General features: G+C 37.2%; 1 protein-coding gene and 1 pseudogene across 8 annotated transcripts in view; both read left to right on the top strand.

The window, feature by feature from the left end:
* The first annotated feature begins 5998 nt into the window (after positions 1 to 5998).
* The window catches only part of ZNF106 (zinc finger protein 106), a 42992-nt gene continuing 29503 nt past the window's right edge, over positions 5999 to 19487 (top strand). For 4 of the 8 annotated variants that reach the window (XM_065901440.1, XM_065901438.1, XM_065901437.1 and 1 more), the window contains exons 1-2: positions 5999 to 6052; positions 9931 to 9992. In XM_065901440.1, the coding sequence (XP_065757512.1) occupies positions 5999 to 6052; positions 9931 to 9992 (116 nt within the window). Of the gene's footprint in view, positions 6053 to 9930; positions 9993 to 18179; positions 18378 to 19487 lie in introns of those variants that run through there. The other 4 variants (XM_065901436.1, XM_065901435.1, XM_065901432.1 and 1 more) reach the window with 2 other exon arrangements.
* LOC136119549 (U2 spliceosomal RNA) lies at positions 18415 to 18592 on the top strand (annotated as a pseudogene).

The raw sequence follows: 19487 nt of genomic DNA, 5'->3' as shown, positions 1-19487 counted from the left end.
TGTAGAGTAAAATGGTAACCATAGAATCAAGGTGGTGGGTATATGTATATATGGTAAACTGGGTGTGGGACATTCACTATAAAATTCTTTAAATATTTCTGTTTGAAATTTTGCAAAATACAATATAGGGAGAAAAATCAAGGGAATATTATGATCAGGTTTGCATTTTAAAGAGATTACTTCTGCTGTTGTATAAGGAATTAGGAAAGTACAGGATTACCTGAGAGTAGTTTGAGAAGGGGGTGCTGAGACCACTTAGGAGGATATTATATAGGTATACTTTTTAGGCTGATAATTTCAAGGTGAGTTTGAGCCCTGGGAAGTTTTTCAAGCTCTTGGAATACTGTACTTTTGAACAACAGCTAATTTTGTCTAAGCATATTTTTTACTGTATTGCTGGGATTTGGGATACATCATTGCCACATGTACAGTTTGCATGTGAGCTTTTGACTTTTGACATTTACAAGGATATGAGATTTTTGCAAATTCCAAAATTTGCAAATACCACTACTTTAGTAGCACATAAATTCCTTCTTAAAATCTAATAAAATATATGGTGACCTTTTCAGAGACTTAATGATTTTTTAAATACAGGACAAAGGCATTTAGAAAGCTGTTAACATAAATTAAAACTGCTAAAATAAATGCTTTACTGTAATACTGTGGTATGGTCACCCATGAACTTAAAAGATTCTATAAAAAGAAGAAATAGTGAAAATGATTGTTATTATAGTCATACTTGTATAAAGTGGATGAAGATTATTGAATGTACTGTTAGCAATAAGATGCACGGAGAACAGCAAAGCTTTTTGAGAAGAATAGTGAGCAGTTAGTAAGGCTCACTCAGCTTGCATTGATTGTAATTCATGTCATAGAATTTTACATTACTATGTGGATCTTTGGGGTTGCTTGGAAATATATATAAATGATATGTTGAATACAGGAATGCCAACTTTTTCAACTGTTAAATAAATGCAACAAGCTACCCAGTTAAACTTTTAAAACAGTGTTTGTATAAGCTATCTTTGGGCTTATGACTTACTCTGTTATATGATGACAACTTTTGCTAGTATTTTTATTACCTTGTTAGAGTTGGCATTATCCCAGTTTCTTTCTCAGTTATTTTCCCCTCTAGGACATAATGCTTCCAAGTTCCAGAAGTGAGTAAAGTATTGGGACCTGACCATAGTTCTGATTCTGAGGTAAGGAATCAGATTGTGGTCTGCCCTGTCCATTTCCTTGCCTGGTGATGGGCAATATGAACAGCTTCATCTGTTGGATGCTTGACTTTTGATCCCTTTTCCTGAGTTGCAGCCTTAACTTCCTGTCTTCGTTTTAGCCCTATGCTTACTAATAAAGAATAAAGAGTGGTGTGTGTGTGTGTGTGTGTGTGTGCGCGCGCATGTGTGTATACACATACATATATGATACTGGTGAGTGTTATGTTAGGGCAGATAATATAAAAAGTAGGAATGCTAGTGAGTAAAATGCTTATGAACTTATGCTCCATCAGAGATAGTGGATGGATGCAGGAAACCACCAATCACTTGCCTTGGGAAACAAGAGCCAGCCAGAATTTAGACCTAGTAAATAGGACAGGTACCCAGAATAAGCCTTTGAAAGTTGTGATTACAGGTTCATATGCCCCAAAATACTTCTTGACCTCTGTTGTCAGCTTACTAAAACTCCTTCCTTAGCTAGGAGCCTTGAAACTTTCTGGGGAGTCCCACTCAGCAAAGTGAGGACTTTTCGGAAGTGCCAGTCATATCTTTGTTCCATAACCTGGGCAACCTAGGGGTAGTGACAAAAACTTGTTGTATCACTGAACTGTCTCTCTGTTGCCCTGTCTTGCTCACCAGAAATCCATTAGTTTTTTGTCAGGATTAAAGTGGACAAGTTACCTGTGGAATTCAGAAAAGGGATACTAATCTGAGTACCACTTCCCCCACCCCAACAAACCAATAATTATGCTTTTTTTCTTCAGTGTTTTACAATATATTATCATATAGAGTCTCAATTGGTTTTAATTATGTCAGAGTTCAAATATCTTAAGTACTATGTGCTTATTGTAACCAGTGTTATAGGTATATGAAAAGACAGATCCCTTCCTCATGGTAAGGTCAGTGAGACCAGACATACCTACCATCAAACAGCCTTCAAAGCATGGTGAAGTACAGAATGGGGTGTCTGGGGACTAATGCAATAGTTCTACTCTGCCCACACAACTGTATTTCTTTTTATTAGTAAGCTGTGTGGGTGATTCTGATGTACTGCTTGGATTTAGAACTTGTTCATTTATTGGGAGCAGGAGTCAAGGCAGGAAACATTAGTGAGTATAACAGTTGGGTGAAGGGAGAAGAATACATATAAAGTCATGCAGGTTTATCACACTAAAGAGTAAATAATTGTTTTTCCTCTTTTTAAAAAACTTTTTTATTTTATTGAATTACTGTTGATTTACAATGTTATGTTAATTTATACTGTACAGCGAGCATAAATAACAATTTAAAAATTGAAATCTGTCAGGACTTCGTGACTAAATATGAGAATCTGAAAGAAAAGAATCAGTAATATAGTTTTGCCTATGAGAATGATAATTGTATTAATAGGATAGTAATTAAGATATTGAGAAAAGGTACTTATTGTAGGATTTTTTAGACTTATGACTAAGAAATATCACAGATATTTCTCACAGTTATTTGGGAAAAATTTGAAAGATTTCATAATGGGTATATTTAAATGATATGGGGGAAAATGTAAGGTGGTTAAAGTGAGGACAGCAGTAGTTGAATTGACTTACTTGGCTTGTATAATGTAACCTCTCAAGCATTTTGAGGTTGCAAAGTTGGATGGTTTCTATTTCCTTGACTTCTAATCCTTGTTAAGACCTTTAAAGAAGGCTGTGAGCTAATTTCAGTATTTCAGAAAGCTTAATGGAAATTATATTTTTACCCAGTTTAAGGATGTACAAATTAAAGTTCTTTTGTCTTTAGCTGTAATCATATCAACTCAGTATTTTTATTTTTTATTTATTTATTTTATTTATTTATTTATTTTTGTGGTACGCGGGCCTCTCACTGCCGTGGCCTCTCCCGTTGCGGAGCACAGGCTCCGGACGCGCAGGCTCAGTGGCCATGGCTCACAGGCCCAGCCGCTCCGCGGCATGTGGGATCTTCTCAGACTGGGGCACAAACCCGTGTCCCCTGCATTGGCAGGCGGACTCTCAACCACTGCGCCACCAGGGAAGCCCTCAACTCAGTATTTTTAAATACTAGGTCTTTCTTGATTAAATACTTTGCTAGCAGTTTACACTTTTTATGAAAGTGAAAATTTTTACAGAAATGAAACTTAATATATGCAGATTAGAAACATGGAGCCCGTGAAAAGAAAAAATAAAAAGAGGGAGTCTTTGGTTAAAAGGTTGATAGAGAGTATTTTTATTATATGACTTTCTTTATCCATTTACTACAAGTTGATGGCTTTATTAAATAGAAACACAGTTGGTATTTTAGTACTTAGTTTTCAATTGAGTAAATATATAAAAACCCCACAGCAACTGCTGTTGCTTGTGCCAGGAAGTCTCACTTCTTCATTGCTTTCAAGTTTTTTGTTCCTGTTTTGCTTTAATGGGTAATCATTTGAAGCAGTATTAAAAGCGTTTCTGGATATATCATCTTTATCACTGATTTTGCAGCTCTTAGAACGATGCTTGCTGAATGAAATAACAAAATACTGCTTGCAAATAGTAATTAAAGTTAATGTTAAGAGATAAGGGAATTAAAAGAATAATTGTGCTTTGACACTTAGCACCACAGTGGTTTGTGTTAATTTTGAGATTTAGGATAGGTTAGTAATACTAGAAGCATAAATAATACTATACCTATCCATAAAGGTATATTTCTTTGTTTTATTAGCTAGTTAACATTCAGCTTTCTCAAATGGTCAAAATTTTACCCACAATCTTGTTTTGGTGCTTTGTAATTTGTTATTGAATAGAATTATTTCAGACGTTTAGTAGTGGTATGGAGTGGGTTGCAATAGCAAGGAAACTGAGTGACAAGAGAGGTAGAGAACCTTAGGCTTCTTTCTCATTGGTTTTTCCACCATGTTGTGTAAGGGTTAAAGATTAAATTAGGGCAGCTTATAACTTCATTACATCACAATTTTAAGTCCCATAAGGAACAAGCCCAGGCAAGGAAGCAGATAAATCTATTAGAGTCTGGTGTGTGTGTGGAGGAAAAATAATTTTGCCTGGGGAATGGAATTAAATTCTCAGATAGGGCATCCTTGCAGGGATGCAGGAGGAAAGTATGGTAGTGCTAGAGGATTGTAGAATAGAGACCCTTCTGGTCTTAACCCAAACCTCAGTATTTATCCAGTTATCTCTGTCTTACATTTAATAACCTAAGATAGTTCTATTTGGAACAATTCAACAAATAATTATGGAGTGCCTACAGTATGCCAGACACTGTTCTCAGTGCTAGACCTATACTAGTGAACAAAATATACAGTCTCTGTTCTTGTGAAGCTTAATTTTTAATTGGGGAAACAAAGAATAACAAATATATACTATGTTAGGTAGTAAAGGATGCTTGTTTCAGATATTTCTTGCTGTTTAACAAGCTGTCCCAGTATTTACTGGCTTAAAACAGCTATGTTGTTTCTTACAATTCTGTGGGTTGAAAAAGGCTCATTTGCATGGTTCTTTAACTGGTCCCACTTAGGATCCCTCATTGGCTGTTGTTTGGGTGCTCAGCTGGGGCCTCAGTTTTTTTCCCCTTGGCCTCTCCATGTGGCTGGGTTCTAAGAGGGAGTGTTCTAAGCGTGCAAAGGTTGAACTGCAAAGTTTTTAAGGCCCGGCCTCAGAAATTGCATCGTCACTTCCATTGCATTTTATTGGTCAAAACAGGTCACAGGGAGGGAAAATAGACTCTATACCTTTTGATGGGTGGTGATGACAACGTCACACTGCAAAAGAGCGCTTGGGGTGGGAGATAATGTTGTGGCCATCTGTGGAAACAATCTACCATAGTACTATTAAAAAGTAAAAAATTAAGCAGGTTATTAGGGGGATAGAAGAAACGGAGGGCAGGAAATACAGTATTTTATAGGGGGTCAGGGAAGGCCTCCCTGATGAGGCAGCATGAGAGAGTGAGCCTTGAAACCCATAAATACATTTTTTTTTGTCTGAAGGATTTATTTAAATATTTTAAATGTCAGCATAACACAGAGAAAAGGCTCTTAAACCAGAAATAAGAGATGTGGGGTCAACTCTCTGCTGTGCCATAGGTACATCCTAAGGAAGAATATTCCAGGCAGAGAGAACAGGAAATATAGAAACCCTAAGGTGGGAGAATCCCTGGTGTGATCAAGGAATAGCAGGGAGGACAGTGTAACTTGAATGGAGCAATACAGGGAGAGTGATAGGGCGTGGAGTCAGAGAATGAGAGAGAAACAGATTTTGTAGCCCGTGACAAAGGACTTTGGATTTTCTGTGAGTGAGATGGGATTCTGTTGGAAGATTCTGAGCAGAGGAGTTAAATGATCAGACTTAAATTTTAAAAGAATCCTGTTCTGAGAATCTTTGGTTGCTAATTTGAGAATAGACCATGAGAGGACAGACAAGAGTGGAAATAGGGAGTCAGGTCAGTAGGCTGGTGCCATGTGAGATGGTAGATATGCTAAGCAGTGAGGGGTGGTTGGATTTCAGATGTACTTCAAGGTGGGACTGGCAGGATTTGCTGATGAGGGTGGATATGGGGTGAGAAAGAGGGATCAAGGATGACTCCCAAAGTTTTTGCCCTAGGTACCTGGAAACTTGGAATTTTCCTTTACCAAGATGGGAAGACTGGGGGAGCAGGGTGGAGGTGAGGGAGTTGCAGGATTTGTATTTCGGGCTATGTTAAGATGAATCTAAAAAGACATCTGGGAAGAAAAGGTTACTAAATGTTACTTCCTCATTGCAGGTATGACGTTGAGTGCTTCAGATCTGGTCACTATGGCACGAGAACGAAAATGCATATTGTGCCACATTGTGTACAGCTCAAAAAAGGTAATAATAGAAGAGGGAGAATCTGAGGCTTTTATGACTGATCATTTTTTCAGAGACATCATGTGGAATTTATAGATGGGTAAAAACTTTTAACATCTTACTTATGCTTCTTTCCTAAACCTTAGTCTTATTTCACTGGTTTTTTTCTCATTACTGCCTCATAAAACCAGTAACTATATTATTAAACCTCTACCTGGAATTTGAGGATACTCAACAGTATGATAAAGAGATATTCAGTTAGTAACCAGTTATAGAGAAAAGACATTAAAATTCAGGTTGAGATTATAACAACTTTCTGATTAGCTAAGGTAACAGCATTGATACGTAGCAGAGTTCTCTTTCTGCATATTCTTGTGAAAAGTGCAGCACGGCAGCAATGGTACTAACTATATTCTTAGACGTCCACAAGGTGGGGATGTTGCTCAAAGAAAAACACATTTTTAAGAACTAAAAGAATTTACCTTTGCTTTATAGAAATTGGCTGCAGTTTGTCTCACATTTTGCTTTTCTTTTTTTTTTCTTCTTTATTCTTGCTTTCCAAGAGTGCTGCTAGCTTAAATACTGAGGAATTTTTTCTCCGTGTTTTTAAGATGTTCTTGATTGTCATTGGAAGTTCAGAGAACTGGGAAGATTATCATGAGTGAGGTTAGCCAGCGAAGTCTGAGTAAACCTTGAAAGACGTTTGGGTGTAAAATGGCTTAAAAGAAATGGAGAAGAGATATTTTAGGTGAGAGAAAAATACATACAAAGGTATAGCGGTAGAATGGAGTATAACAGTTCTAGGAGTTGGTAAGAAGGCTTACCTGATTAGAACAGTTTCATCTTGGGAGTAGCGGGACCACAATTTAATTTGTAATTTAAGTGAAGATAGTTAATAAACAGTGTTGAGTGCTAGACTGAGGGGTTTGATTGTGATCCATCTAGTAGGCTGGGGTGAGGAATGTTTTTTTTCCTATTTAGGATTTCTGTTAGTGATGGAAAAATCAGCTGAGATTTTTAAATCATGTTTAGTAATATACTTGCTGCCTTTTACAAAAGGCTCTTCCAATTAAAAAAATTTAGACCAGGGTTAACTCAAATTTTCAATAAGGCTACTTTCAGATTAGAGGGAAATTGAGAAGGTATGAGATGGGTACTCAGAGGTGTGGTGTCAGATCTTCATGGAGTAGCAGGCCTATCTTGTTATATTCCCATAATTTTGCTACTTTAAGTCTTTTTGGCATTTCTTCTCTGGATTAAAACATGTTTCGTCTCTTCATACTTTTCCATGGGTCACAACAAAGTTAAATAAGGACTGGGGTTATTTACTCCTGCCTTAGGGACAGCCACCTATAGGTTTTTAAGCAAGGGAATGGCGTGATTTAAGTGTTAAGATATGGGGTAAGAAATTAACGGAATGGGTTAACTGAAAGGGATAAACTCAGACACTTATTTTTAGATAGACTATGAACAACTTATGTTGATGTGCTTTCCTCTAGTTTCCCCAACTAGTATTACCTTGGTTTCTCCAAATACACTGTGAAGGAGAAAAGAATCTAGGGTGACTGTGTATTATATCCCTGAGTATCCTGATGCTTATTAACTTATGAAAATCTGAGAAGCCCTGGAATTAAAAAATATTAAAATTTTTTTCTGTTACTCAGTGTTTTCCAAATCTGTTCAACCCCAAATCCTTTTTTTCTCCCTTTTTCCCCCTCCTTTTAACAACATAATACTGACGTAAGGGACTAAATAGAAGCTTGGTAACTCTGCAGGTATGCATTTGGAACTGTGCCTGTGGATCTTTCTCAGTTATTTTGAAAACTCAGTTGTCTCATTATTTGCATTCATTCCTTATAGAAGGATGGAAGAGGATTTCACATTGTAAATTTAGAGACAGATTATTGAAGTATTTTAAATAATCAGAAGTCACATTAAGGGAATTCCCTCGCGGTCCAGTGGTTAGGACTCTGTGCTTCCCCCGCAGGGGGCACGACTTCGATCTCTGGTCAGGGAGCTAAGATCCCGCAAGCCATGTGGAAAAAAAAAAAAAATCACATTAAAACTAGTTTTGAATGATAACATTTTTTATAACTGAAATAGAATACAGAATTGGTTTTTACATCAGAGAGAGTAACCTATTTCAATGAATACTCCCTTGGTTAGGAATAGTTTCATTGCAAGAAACAGTCCCACTTAAATTTAGCTCAAGAAAAGGAGATTTGGCATATGTTAAATCTAATCCAAGGAAAAACTGAGCAACAGGAAACAAAAACTGAACAACAGGAAGCATAGAGATTTGAGCAGGTGTTGTATATTGTCCATGGATTTTTTCATTCTGTATCCTGTCACTAACTCAACTTAGTTTTCCGCTCTATAAATGTTCATTCTGGTTAATGGCCAATCAGTTGTATCTAGAAGGGGTCACATGTAAAACTATCCCTTCTGGATGAAGCATTTGTAGAGATAGGAAGGAAATGGTGGTCATCTTCAGTAAAATTGCCATTTAAAGGAAGTGTTTTGAATCATAACACTGTGTATCACACTGTGTGTAGATAACTTAAAGAAGAGGTTGTTGTACTCATTTTGACGAATGAATTGTATATAATAAAAAAATCTCAATGCACTAGATGTTTGCAACATGGCATGGTGTTTGAAATGTTGACTTTGGTGTCGGATCTGCCAGAGTTTGAGTCCTACTTTCACCACTTGATAATCTGTGACTCTGAGAGGGCAAGACTAAATATTTTCACACTTATCCCTTCAGTGCCTAGCTCTGTACTTGGCACCTAAGAAACACTTGATAAATATTTGGTGAATAAACAAATTATCTTCTTTACACCCTTGTGTCCTTATGATGTTAATAATCCTCCCTAAAAAAAAAAAAAAAAAAAAAATAATAATAATAATCCTCCCTTAGCAGTGTTTTGTGGTTCAAATGAGAAAATGTTTGAGGCATTTATCACAGGGCACAGTTAATAGTAATACTCAACAATTGTAGTAGCCCTTTTATCATATTGGTAAACAGCCATTCTCTATTATGGCATACTGGCTATTATATATACTTTGTGTGACAGACAGAGAGACAGACATTTGCAACTTTGAGTTTTTTGAGGGGTGTGTGCGTGTGTGTCACGCTTACACTTATAAGTGGAAGCTCTTTCCACAGATTTTATTTCCTTCCCACCAAGGGTGGGAGGGAGGGAGGGGAGAATCTAGTATATTTTCAAACTTTTCATTGGAACCAAACAAATCAATTGGTGTGGGGAAGGGAGTGGGCAGTGAAGGTGAAGCCATGATTGAACTGCCGTGTTCAAGGCATTTTTTGACTTACCATAGGAAAATTCTGTTATATCTGTAACTTCTGTGTAGAATTGATGTATCCATCTGTTCATTCAACAAATATTAGTAACTGTATGTCAGGCCCTGGCCAAGATATGGGTAATAGTTGTAACTAACTCTTGAGAAACTCTCAGTTGAGTGGGGAAAGAGAGTATGGTGAAAAGTAGCCAAGTAGTTGAGAAGTTATGTGATTTCAGGCAGTTTTTTAAATTTTTAATAAACTTAAGTAAATTCCTTATATTGGGATATAATTTAACATATTTGTTTATTATTTACTCTTTTGCCTCCTAAATACAATATACTTTCAAACCTTTTTGAAAAGCCACTTAAATAGGTCTTTCTTAACTATTGCTTTATTTAAAAATGAAATATGTCAAAAAACAAGCTAAAGAGTTACTTAATAAAGAACTGATTCCAATATTGAATTGAGAGTGGTAACCGCAAACACGACTTTGATACAAGGAGCTTGAGCCCCAATTGTTGATTGAACAGGACAGAGGAATTTTTTTCCCCAAAGCAATCCCCCTTAGTTTAACCTGCTTTCTTTAATTTTGAAGGAGATGGACGAACACATGCGGAGCATGTTGCATCACAGGGAACTTGAGAACCTGAAGGGCAGGTATGGGACGGCTGTCTTCCATAAACTTCTGGATGTGGGGGGATCTGAGGGCTGATGGTGCTTGTCAGCTTATTTTATAGTAATCCTTCATAAATGAATGTTGTCTTATGGCATAGAACTATCTTTTGGAATTAATAACAAGTACAATAGATTTTTTTTGCCTTCAAAAGGGATAAATCTTTGTGCATCTCAAATGTGTAGAATTCACAGCAACTCTAGCAAATAGGTTACAACAAAGGTGGGTGGGGATGAGCTAGTTCTCTCATTAATAAGCTTTCTTATTCCTACACAGCAGCCTTGCAACTAGGACATTTCATGTTATTGCCTCAGCAGTGTTCAAATTATTGCAGGCCATAAACCTTTACTGTTGCTGGAATAGTCTGAAAAGTCCAAAGTCTTCTAAATAGCACTGAATCTCATTAGTGTAAATAAAATAGATGTATAAACCCTGAGTATCTAAGAATGCTATTTTGTGAATTAAAGCTTGAGATGTTTAAGGAAAGAAAATCTAACAAATAAGTACCTTTAAGACATTAAATGTAGCATGTATGTATACCCTATGTCTTTTTTTCCAACTGAGTTTCCTCTTTTGATGTTTTGGACATGTGTGAATTTGAAGTTTGGAGACAGTATGGAACAGAGAAACTTTGGGAAACAGAAATATGCATTATACCTTAGTCCATGAATAATGGTTACAGTAGGTCCCCTACATATGAACCTTCAAGTTGTGAACTTGCACAGATGGGAATATGTGTTCCCATGTCCAATTATGTAATGTAAGTTAGTTCATGTGTCTAGCATACATTGTCATGTGCGTGCATCCTCTGCAAGTGGTTGTGCTTTTGTGTGCTTTACTGTAAAGTACTATAGAGAGTACAGTAGTACAGTATTTTTATTTCAAGTCCAGGATGTACAGAAGCAAGCTTAAAGCAGCAGTGAGGTAGCTGGTACTGCTAAGAAGCGCCAAGCGATAACGACGGAAACAAAGTGAAAATAATTGAGAGAGTGGAGCAAGGCGAAAAGATGGTAGATGTCGCTTGTTCTTATAACATGAATTGTTCAACCATCAGCATGATTCTAAAGAAGAAGGACGAAGGCTTCCCTGGTGGCGCAGTGGTTGAGAGTCCCCCTGCCGATGCAGGGGACGTGGGTTTGTGCCCCGGTCCGGGAGGATCCCACATGCCGCGGTGCGGCTGGGCCCGTGAGCCATGGCCGCTGAGCCTGCGCGTCCGGAGCCTGTGCTCCGCAACGGGAGAGGCCACAGCAGTGAGAGGCCCACGTACCGCAAAAAAAAAAAAAAAAAAAAAAGGACGAGATCATGGAACAGCAAAGTCTGCTGGGCCAATGATGCCGACAGTAATACTGAAGAAGTGTGGAAAAGTGATGGAGGAGATGGAGAAGCTTCTCAATGTGTGGATGTAGGATCAGCATCAGCGTTGAGTCCCACTCAGCCTAATGTTGATTCAAGAGAAAGCTAAAAGCCTTTATGAAGACTTGAAGAAGAAACGCGGCAAAGAATCAGAGGGCGTGTCTTTTAATGCCAGCCATGGCTGGTTTCATCGGTTCAAGGCTAGAACCAACCTTTACAATGTAAAAGTAAGTGGTGAGGCAGCGAGTGCAGATAGGGTAGCTGTCCGGGAACTTCAAGAAACACTTTGAGAAATTATTGATGATGGTGTGTATTTACCCAGCCAGGTTTTTAATGTGGATGAGACACAACTCTACTGGAAGAGGATGCCAGACCAAAGTTATATCAATAAGGAGGAAAAGTGGTTGCCAGGCTATAAAGCAGCAAAGCACAGGCTAACTGTTATTTGGTGGCAATGCTTCTGGTGATATGAAGCTGAAGCCTCTCTTAGTTTATCATTCAGAGAACCCAAGAGCCCTTAAAAAAATAGCCAAGGGCTCTCTTCCTGTTGTGTGGAAGAGTAACCCCAATGCCTGGGTTACACAGGCCATTTTCCAGGACTGGTTTTTCCACCACTTTATCCCAGAGGTAGAGGAATATCGCTTGGAGAAGGACGTCCCATTCAACATTCTTTTGCTTCTTGACAATGCTCCAGGCCACCCCCATTCATGGACAACTTTCATCCCAAAGTCAAAGTAGTGCATCTGCCACTGAATATATGTCGCTCATCCAACCTACAGACCAGGGAATTGTAGCAACTTTCAAGAAATATTATTTATGTCACACTTTTCGTCAGGCAGTAAAGGTGAGTGACGAATCAGGAGCAACCTTGTGACAATTTTGAAAGGACTATAACATCTACAAGGCCATAGAAAACATTGACTTTGCTTGGCATGAGGTTACGGCTGTCACCATGAATGGGGTTTGGAAGAACCTTTGCCTGCAGTTTGTTCACGGTTTTCGTGGATTTGTGGAGGTGGATGAGTCCAAAGAGGTCTTCAGCAACTTAGTGACCCTCAGCAAGAAGCTGGAGCTTGATCTGAAAGAGGACAACTTCATTGAACTCTTTGCTGTGCAACAAGAGGAGGTGACTAATGAAGACCTCGTGGAATTGGAGGCCCAGAGAAAGGACGAAGAGAGACAGGAGGACGAAGAAGTAACTGAAGAACCGAAGAGATTCATGACGCAGGAAATATCTAGGGGATTTTCTTTATTTGAGGAGGCACTGTTAGTTTTTGAGGCACAGGACCTGAACGTAGGATGGTACATGAAGGCTGCAGCGGCCGTTCAGAATGCAATCCAGTGCTACCGTGTTATCTATGACAAGAACAAAAGAGCTACTACTCAGACATCACCGGATCGTTTTTTCAATATGGTAAATAGAATTGAATCCAGCAAGGAACCAGAACCTGTGCTGTCAGCGTCAGGTGTGACGATCAAATAATTAAGGTAATCCACGTATAGGGAATCAGAGGTTGACGGTATTTCATAGTTTCCAATGATAATGAGTTAAAGATCATATATATTCAAGGTATTATAAGGGCTCTCCACATTAAATCTGAGTGAACGCAAGTTGCAGCTTGCGATCCTTCAGCTCTACCATCTCCATCCTCCTCTCCCTCCTCCAGTCAGTAACTCTTCTTGCCTGTTCACTTGATGCCAGCCCCTGTATGCCAGCTGGTGTACTGGACTACTGTACTTTTCAAGGTACCGTACTGTAAGGTTAAAAATGTTTTCATTATTTTTTGTGTTTTTTATGTATTATTATTTGTGAACAGTACTATATAGCTGATTGTATTAGTTGGGTATCTAGGCTAACTTTGTTGGACTTACGAACAAATTGGACTTATGAATGCGCTCTCGGAATGGAACTCGTTCATATGTAGGGGACTTACTGTGCAAGATTTGATCAAGATGCCAACCTAAGTCATTTGGAATTATTTGTGTTTTAAGTAATATAGTTTTAGGTTGTGTGGGCAAATTAATATGTTATTAAACTTTCAGCATCTGTTTAGCATATTAGTGGAATTTTTCCATGGTCTCAGTCTTTTACTGTGTGAAGGTTAGGTCTTAGCAGCAGTATAAAAGAGGTGTTCACTCAGATTTAATGTGGAGAGCCCTTATAATACCTTGAGTATATATGATCTTTAACTCATTATCATTGGAACCTATGAAGTACAGTCAACCTTTGATTCCCTATATGTGGATTATTTGATCCCATTTCCAACATACTTCTTTCTGGAATTCACCTTTTTCTGGGCTTCTTAGTGACCTGTACTGTATTATAAAATCAAACAAAACAAATGAGGTTAGTAAATCTAGTCATTAGGAGAGAAACTCATTTTGTTCTAAGACTAATGCCTTATTTTATTCAAAGATCACTAATTAGCTAATTAAAACATTAAAAAAACAAATTTTGATAACTTAAGATTCATGTTCACAGTCAGTGCAGAATCATAAAAAGTAAAAAACGTGGAGGTCCTTTCACTCTCTCCCCTACTCCTACTCCCCTCTTAGAGGAAAGTCAACAGTTTAGTGTATATCCTATCCAAACCTCTTCTCTGTGTGTATACATAGATTTATATTTATATTTACACACATTTTGTTTTGTCTTACTACCATAACTGAACCACATGCCATATATGTATTGTTCTGTAATTTGTTTCTCCTTTCCTCCCACTCATCAACTTAATTGTGCCATGGAGATTTTGCCTACTGTTTTTAGTTATTTGGAGCATAATCAGATAGTTAAGGAATAAGCATTGGAAGCCTCTGAACTGACAATAGTAATGTCAGTGTTAACACCCAAACTCATTTTATTTAGAGGAGAGCACTTTGGTACTTAATTTACTCATATTTTAGATATAGTACTATAAGGTTTGGTATGGTTTCCTGGCCAGTACAAATTATAAGGGAGAAGGCAAGCAGGTAGCAAGGAAAAACAGCTGGCAAAACTATAAAAAACAACACAATCTTAAAAATCATTTACTGACTTGGAACATTTATTGCCATGACAGTCATCACTAGTTTGTACCAAAGGGACAAATAGTTATCAGTCATTATGTTTTTTCTTCCTATCCTCAGTTTGTGATTATTTCCTCTGGATTCCATGTTTAACTACTGGCTTTCTGATATTAAGTATCACTATAATTTTTGGTTGTGATCTGGTTAAGAAATGTAAAGAGCATTTTTTTAGGTTTTGAATGCAAGCTTGATTGAGAAGTGAGTAACTTATTTAGTTCACGATTGTAGACATCTGGAACATTTTCCTGTTTTTTTCTAATGTACTTACTTGTTCAGATGTATGGCCTGTAAGTAGTTTCTACAGATAGATGCTATTAAAAGGGCACAAACCTTAATTTATCAACCAGCTGTTGTGGTATAGTTAGAGCAAGCTTAATAAAGAGGAGCTTATGGATAGAATATCTGAAGGCTTTGCCTTTCACACATGAGAGGAAATTGTGTGGTAACAGGATGAAGCTAATTTGGGCCCTCTGTTAAAATGCTCTGAGGAAAATTATTGCCTTTATTAGTCAGGAAGTAAACCAGTACATTTTACCAACAATTATTTATATATTTATACAAAGTAGTATTTTAACTGGTTATTGATAAAAAATTGGAAAATAGCATCATTCAAATATTATTTAATTTGCTATTAGCTTTAAAGAACATGTGGTTTCCCAAACACCCTATTTGGGAGCCTGAATGCATATTGTAATATGCTTGACTCCAGACACAGACACATTTGAATTTTCACACGATGTGGTTGACCTATCCTGCTCTTCCTCAGTATAAATGTAGATTCTCTCTTTTCTCTTTTTGAAGTTTCTTGTAAAGCTTATCTTTAAAAAGAAAAAAAAAAAACTAGATTTCATGTATAAGAAAAATGTTAGGGATTTCTGTGTTTTGATAAATCTGTGTTTTTAGTGTTAACTTTTATGTTGCACTTATTGCTATACCCTTCTGGGTAGGATCTTGAGGTATTTTTCTATCAAGTAACTTTGGAATTATGGTTAATACTCTTTCTTGCAATGAAAGCAAAAATGTTTAAAAAATCTGTGTTTGAGCGTTTGATACATGTCCAACATATACTTGTGCTTTGGAAATTGCAAAATATGTGGGTTTATGATTATGGATATTTATTTTTAACAGAGTTAGTTACTGTCTACTTTATACTACATTCCTTAATATTTTAAAAAATCAGTGTCATCTTCCAATTATGTCTTTTAAAGAGGGATTTTGATGGTTTGGACATATGAAAAATTCCCCGTGGGAATTCCCTGGGGGTCCAGTGGTTAGGACTCGGTGCTTCCACTGCAGGGGCCACAGGTTCCGTCCCTGGTCGGGGAACTGAGATCCCGCATGCCAAGCGGCACAGCCAAAAAAGAAAAAGAAAAAAATTCTCTGCATTTTGGAACTAAGGATAAAATCAGGGATTTTATTCAAGAATACCTTTTAGAATGATGTCCCTGGTACTGCAATATATGGTTTAGCATTCTATAAACTTTGAGGTAGAAAAGTGGACTAAAAACATTTTCCACAGTTGTAGAGAGTTTAAAGCCCAAAAGATTTTCTAACCAGAAAATTCAGTTGATTTGAGTTGTTATTATAGTGTAAATTATGTATGCCAAGTTTGTTAGTCTTCAGATTCTTCTGATGCTGCCCATTGGGGATAGATTTCTATTTATATATACATTTTAAAAAATTTATTTATTTATTTTTGGCTCTGTTGGGTCTTTGTTTCTGTGCGTGGGCTTTCTCTAGTTGCGGTGAGTGGGGGTCACTCTTCATCGCGGTGCATGGGCCTCTCACTGTCGCGGCCTCTCCTGTTGCGGAGCACAAGCTCCAGACGCGCAGGCTCAGTAGTTGTGGCTCACGGGCCTAGTTGCTCCGCAGCATGTGGGATCTTCCCAGACCAGGGCTCGAACCCGTGTCCCCTGCATTGGCAGGCAGACTCAACCACTGTGCCACCAGGGAAGCCCTATATATACATTTTAAACTTCATTCTGTGTTGCTGTGAGAAAAGGCTTGCTTTCTGTTACAAGTTAACATTCACTTTGAATGAACTACCTTAATTTTAATTGCTTCAGAGAAGAGTGTGGATATGCCAGGTAAACTGAAGAAAGTTGAGGATTATTTTTCTTTAACTATATAGTTGTAGTAAAATACAGTTGAAAACTCTCAGCGAAAATAATGTATTTAAGTTCCTGGAGGATTAGAATGAATTAAACTATCGATATTCAGGGTAATTCAGGGAATCTGGTCAGAACTCATTAAAATGAATCTTAATGTCAAAGACTATATTGCCTCCAGAGCATTTGAGGTACAAAGTCAAGAAAAAAGATGGAAACTTATGAAGTTTCTCCGTTTTTCTGAGGTGTTTTTCATGATTCGTACAAAGTAAAAAACTGTGTTTTGTTTACTTACTGGGCATTGTTTGTTTGTAATTTGTCACCATTAACCATATACTTAGCTTGTTTCCTGGAATTTAGTAGTTGCTCAGTAAGTTTTTTGTTTTTAATGAATATTCAGATGATCTGTAACAGAAACCATCTTCTAGTAAATGAGGTGCTTAATTTTGAGGGTCTCTTCTGGCTAACTGATGTGAATTCTGCCCGTGTCTTGTTGGATGTATGTGAGGGGAAGATGAAGCAGTGTTGTGTATGTATTTCTTGTGTCTGTCTGTCTTATCAAAGGCAGCATGTCTTTGTATGTGTGTTTTTATAGAATGGCATAGGACGTGCAAAAATATCACTAGTATTAACCCAAGACAAGTGATAGAGTTAAGCCAATTTGGACTATTGAGTGGATATTACTGTCCATTTATTACACATGTGCCCATGGTGTTCAGGTGTTTCTCATCAATGACTGCATAGATTGCTGAACCAGTCAAGGGACTCAGGAAGCTAAAAAAGCAGTTAAATTATTCATCTACTACAGCTCTGGACATTGATTCAAGACTTTGGCTTCTTAAACTGGCCAAGTATGAGATATACCATTAAGTGTGTAAAGTAAAAGGCCTGCCCAATTATCTTTCTTAACCGAGAACCTGATTATACTTCTCTCTAAGTGGTGTTCTTTTCTGAAACCTGAGAAAAACCATTTGCCTAGCACAGCTGTTAACTTCCTACAACTGAAATGCTTTCCATTCCCTTTAAAATAAGCCCTTCTGAAGCAGAATGTAGATCACATGTATCATCCGACCAAAAAAGTTTGCTGAGACTACTAGTATCATTTGCCCTGGGGTCCGGAATCTTCACATTCCAGGCAGAGCTCCAGCTGCTCTGATTTAGTTACCAGGTTGTGATTGGCTACACCGCCTACCCTTTTCTCCACCCCTTAATTTTCACTGGGAGAAAGCTTTTGAGCCAGAGATTAAATGTAAGAGCTGTCGCCAGGCTTTCTGAGTGCAGCTGGCACCATGGGTGTGCTCGGGAGCAACTTCTGTTTGCTCTGAGCCCCCCGCCCTGCCTCCCCTTTCACCACGTTTCCTCTGGCAAGGTTTTAAGTACAGCAATTCAAGAAGATTTATCCTCCTAAACTATATTATTCTAAAGTGTATTGCCTCTTGATTGCTGGAAAAGAATCTTTAATTCATTTCAAAAGTAACTTATGAACAAACTTATTAAAAGTGATGAAAGGAGCACTGAAATTGATTAGAACTAATTTTTCACTGTGCCAAAGTGTGCAGTGTCTTTCAGAGGAAACTATAACAGATCTTGTGAGTGTGCCATGCCAGTGGGGAGAATTGAATGTCCCTCATCTGCCTCTTTCCCTAGGGACAGTAGTCATGAGTGCCGAGTGTGCGGGGTCACAGAAGTGGGTCTTTCTGCGTATGCAAAGCACATTTCTGGCCAATTGCACAAAGATAATGTTGATGCCCAGGAAAGAGAAGATGATGGAAAGGAAGAAGAAGAGGAAGATTATTTTGACAAGGAACTCGTTCAGTTAATAAAACAAAGGAAAGAACAAAGTCGGTAAGTAATAATTTTGATATTTTCAAAAGCCTATCTGATCGCTTCTCGGCCTTTTGGCTAAGGTCAAGTGTAGTATCTGTTCTTATCAGTTTAAAAAGCCTATCTGAAACAGAATGTAGTAGAGAATACATTTTCCATTTACATTCTGTTCAGCCTATAGCATTCAGACTTATCTTTTTTTAAAATTAAATTTTTTTTATTGAAGTGTAGTTGATTTACAAAGTTGTGCCACAGACTTATTTATCTTAATTATAAAGTTTACCTTGAAGTTGCTATCTTATTTATAAAAGGCAATGGAATGCTTTCTTGAACTACTGTATTAACTCCTTAAAAAAAAAACCCAAAACTCACTATTGACCCTACCTAAAAGCTAGGCTATGTATCTGAATTTTACCATGTTGATAACTATGTTTAGAACTGTTTTTATTAGTTCCAAATTGTTTTGGATACCAATAAATTCTTATTTGGTATCCATATTTTCTAGTGGAAGGTATTAGTGAATAAGCTTCATTTGAATATATTAGATGGCATTTCTTATTTCATCCCTTAGGAAAAAATTGTTTTGCCTAATGTGAATTAACATGGTGCTTCTACCAAATTTGATTTATCCCTTTATTATTAATTTCTTCAGTAAATATTTATTGAATAAATTTATATTCAGTTGGACACTGTCAGGATCATTTCAGCAATAGAAGTTTTATAGCTTGTACTACATAATTTCATACCTAAATCTATAATTCAGGTATTAGCGTTTTGTATTTTAACATTACTGATTTGTGGTCTGAAGAGTTTAATTAATGAAGCAGAAAATTTCAGATATGAGTAAAAGAGATATAGAACCAGTTATGAGGTAGGTTAATTTTTTAAGTCCTAGAACATGATAAAAAAAATTTCAAATTATAAAAATTTTAAAGATCCTTCTTGAATACTAGTTATCCCTGGTCTGTATTTCATTTTCAGTTAGAGGTTTAAATATAAAAAAGAAGTAGTTTTTATTCTATATGCTAAACGTTTTTTGAACACGTCCTTGAAGGAGACTTTCTTAGTTTTAAAGTGTCCGTAGCAACATGGTTCTTAAATTATTTAGTTGCTTATCCTTCAAATGACATT

This window comes from Phocoena phocoena, chromosome 2 (assembly GCF_963924675.1).
Source record: "Phocoena phocoena chromosome 2, mPhoPho1.1, whole genome shotgun sequence".
NCBI classification, from domain to species: domain Eukaryota; kingdom Metazoa; phylum Chordata; class Mammalia; order Artiodactyla; family Phocoenidae; genus Phocoena; species Phocoena phocoena.
Note: the sequence above shows the minus strand (reverse complement) of the source record. Positions and strands in the feature narration are given on the sequence as shown.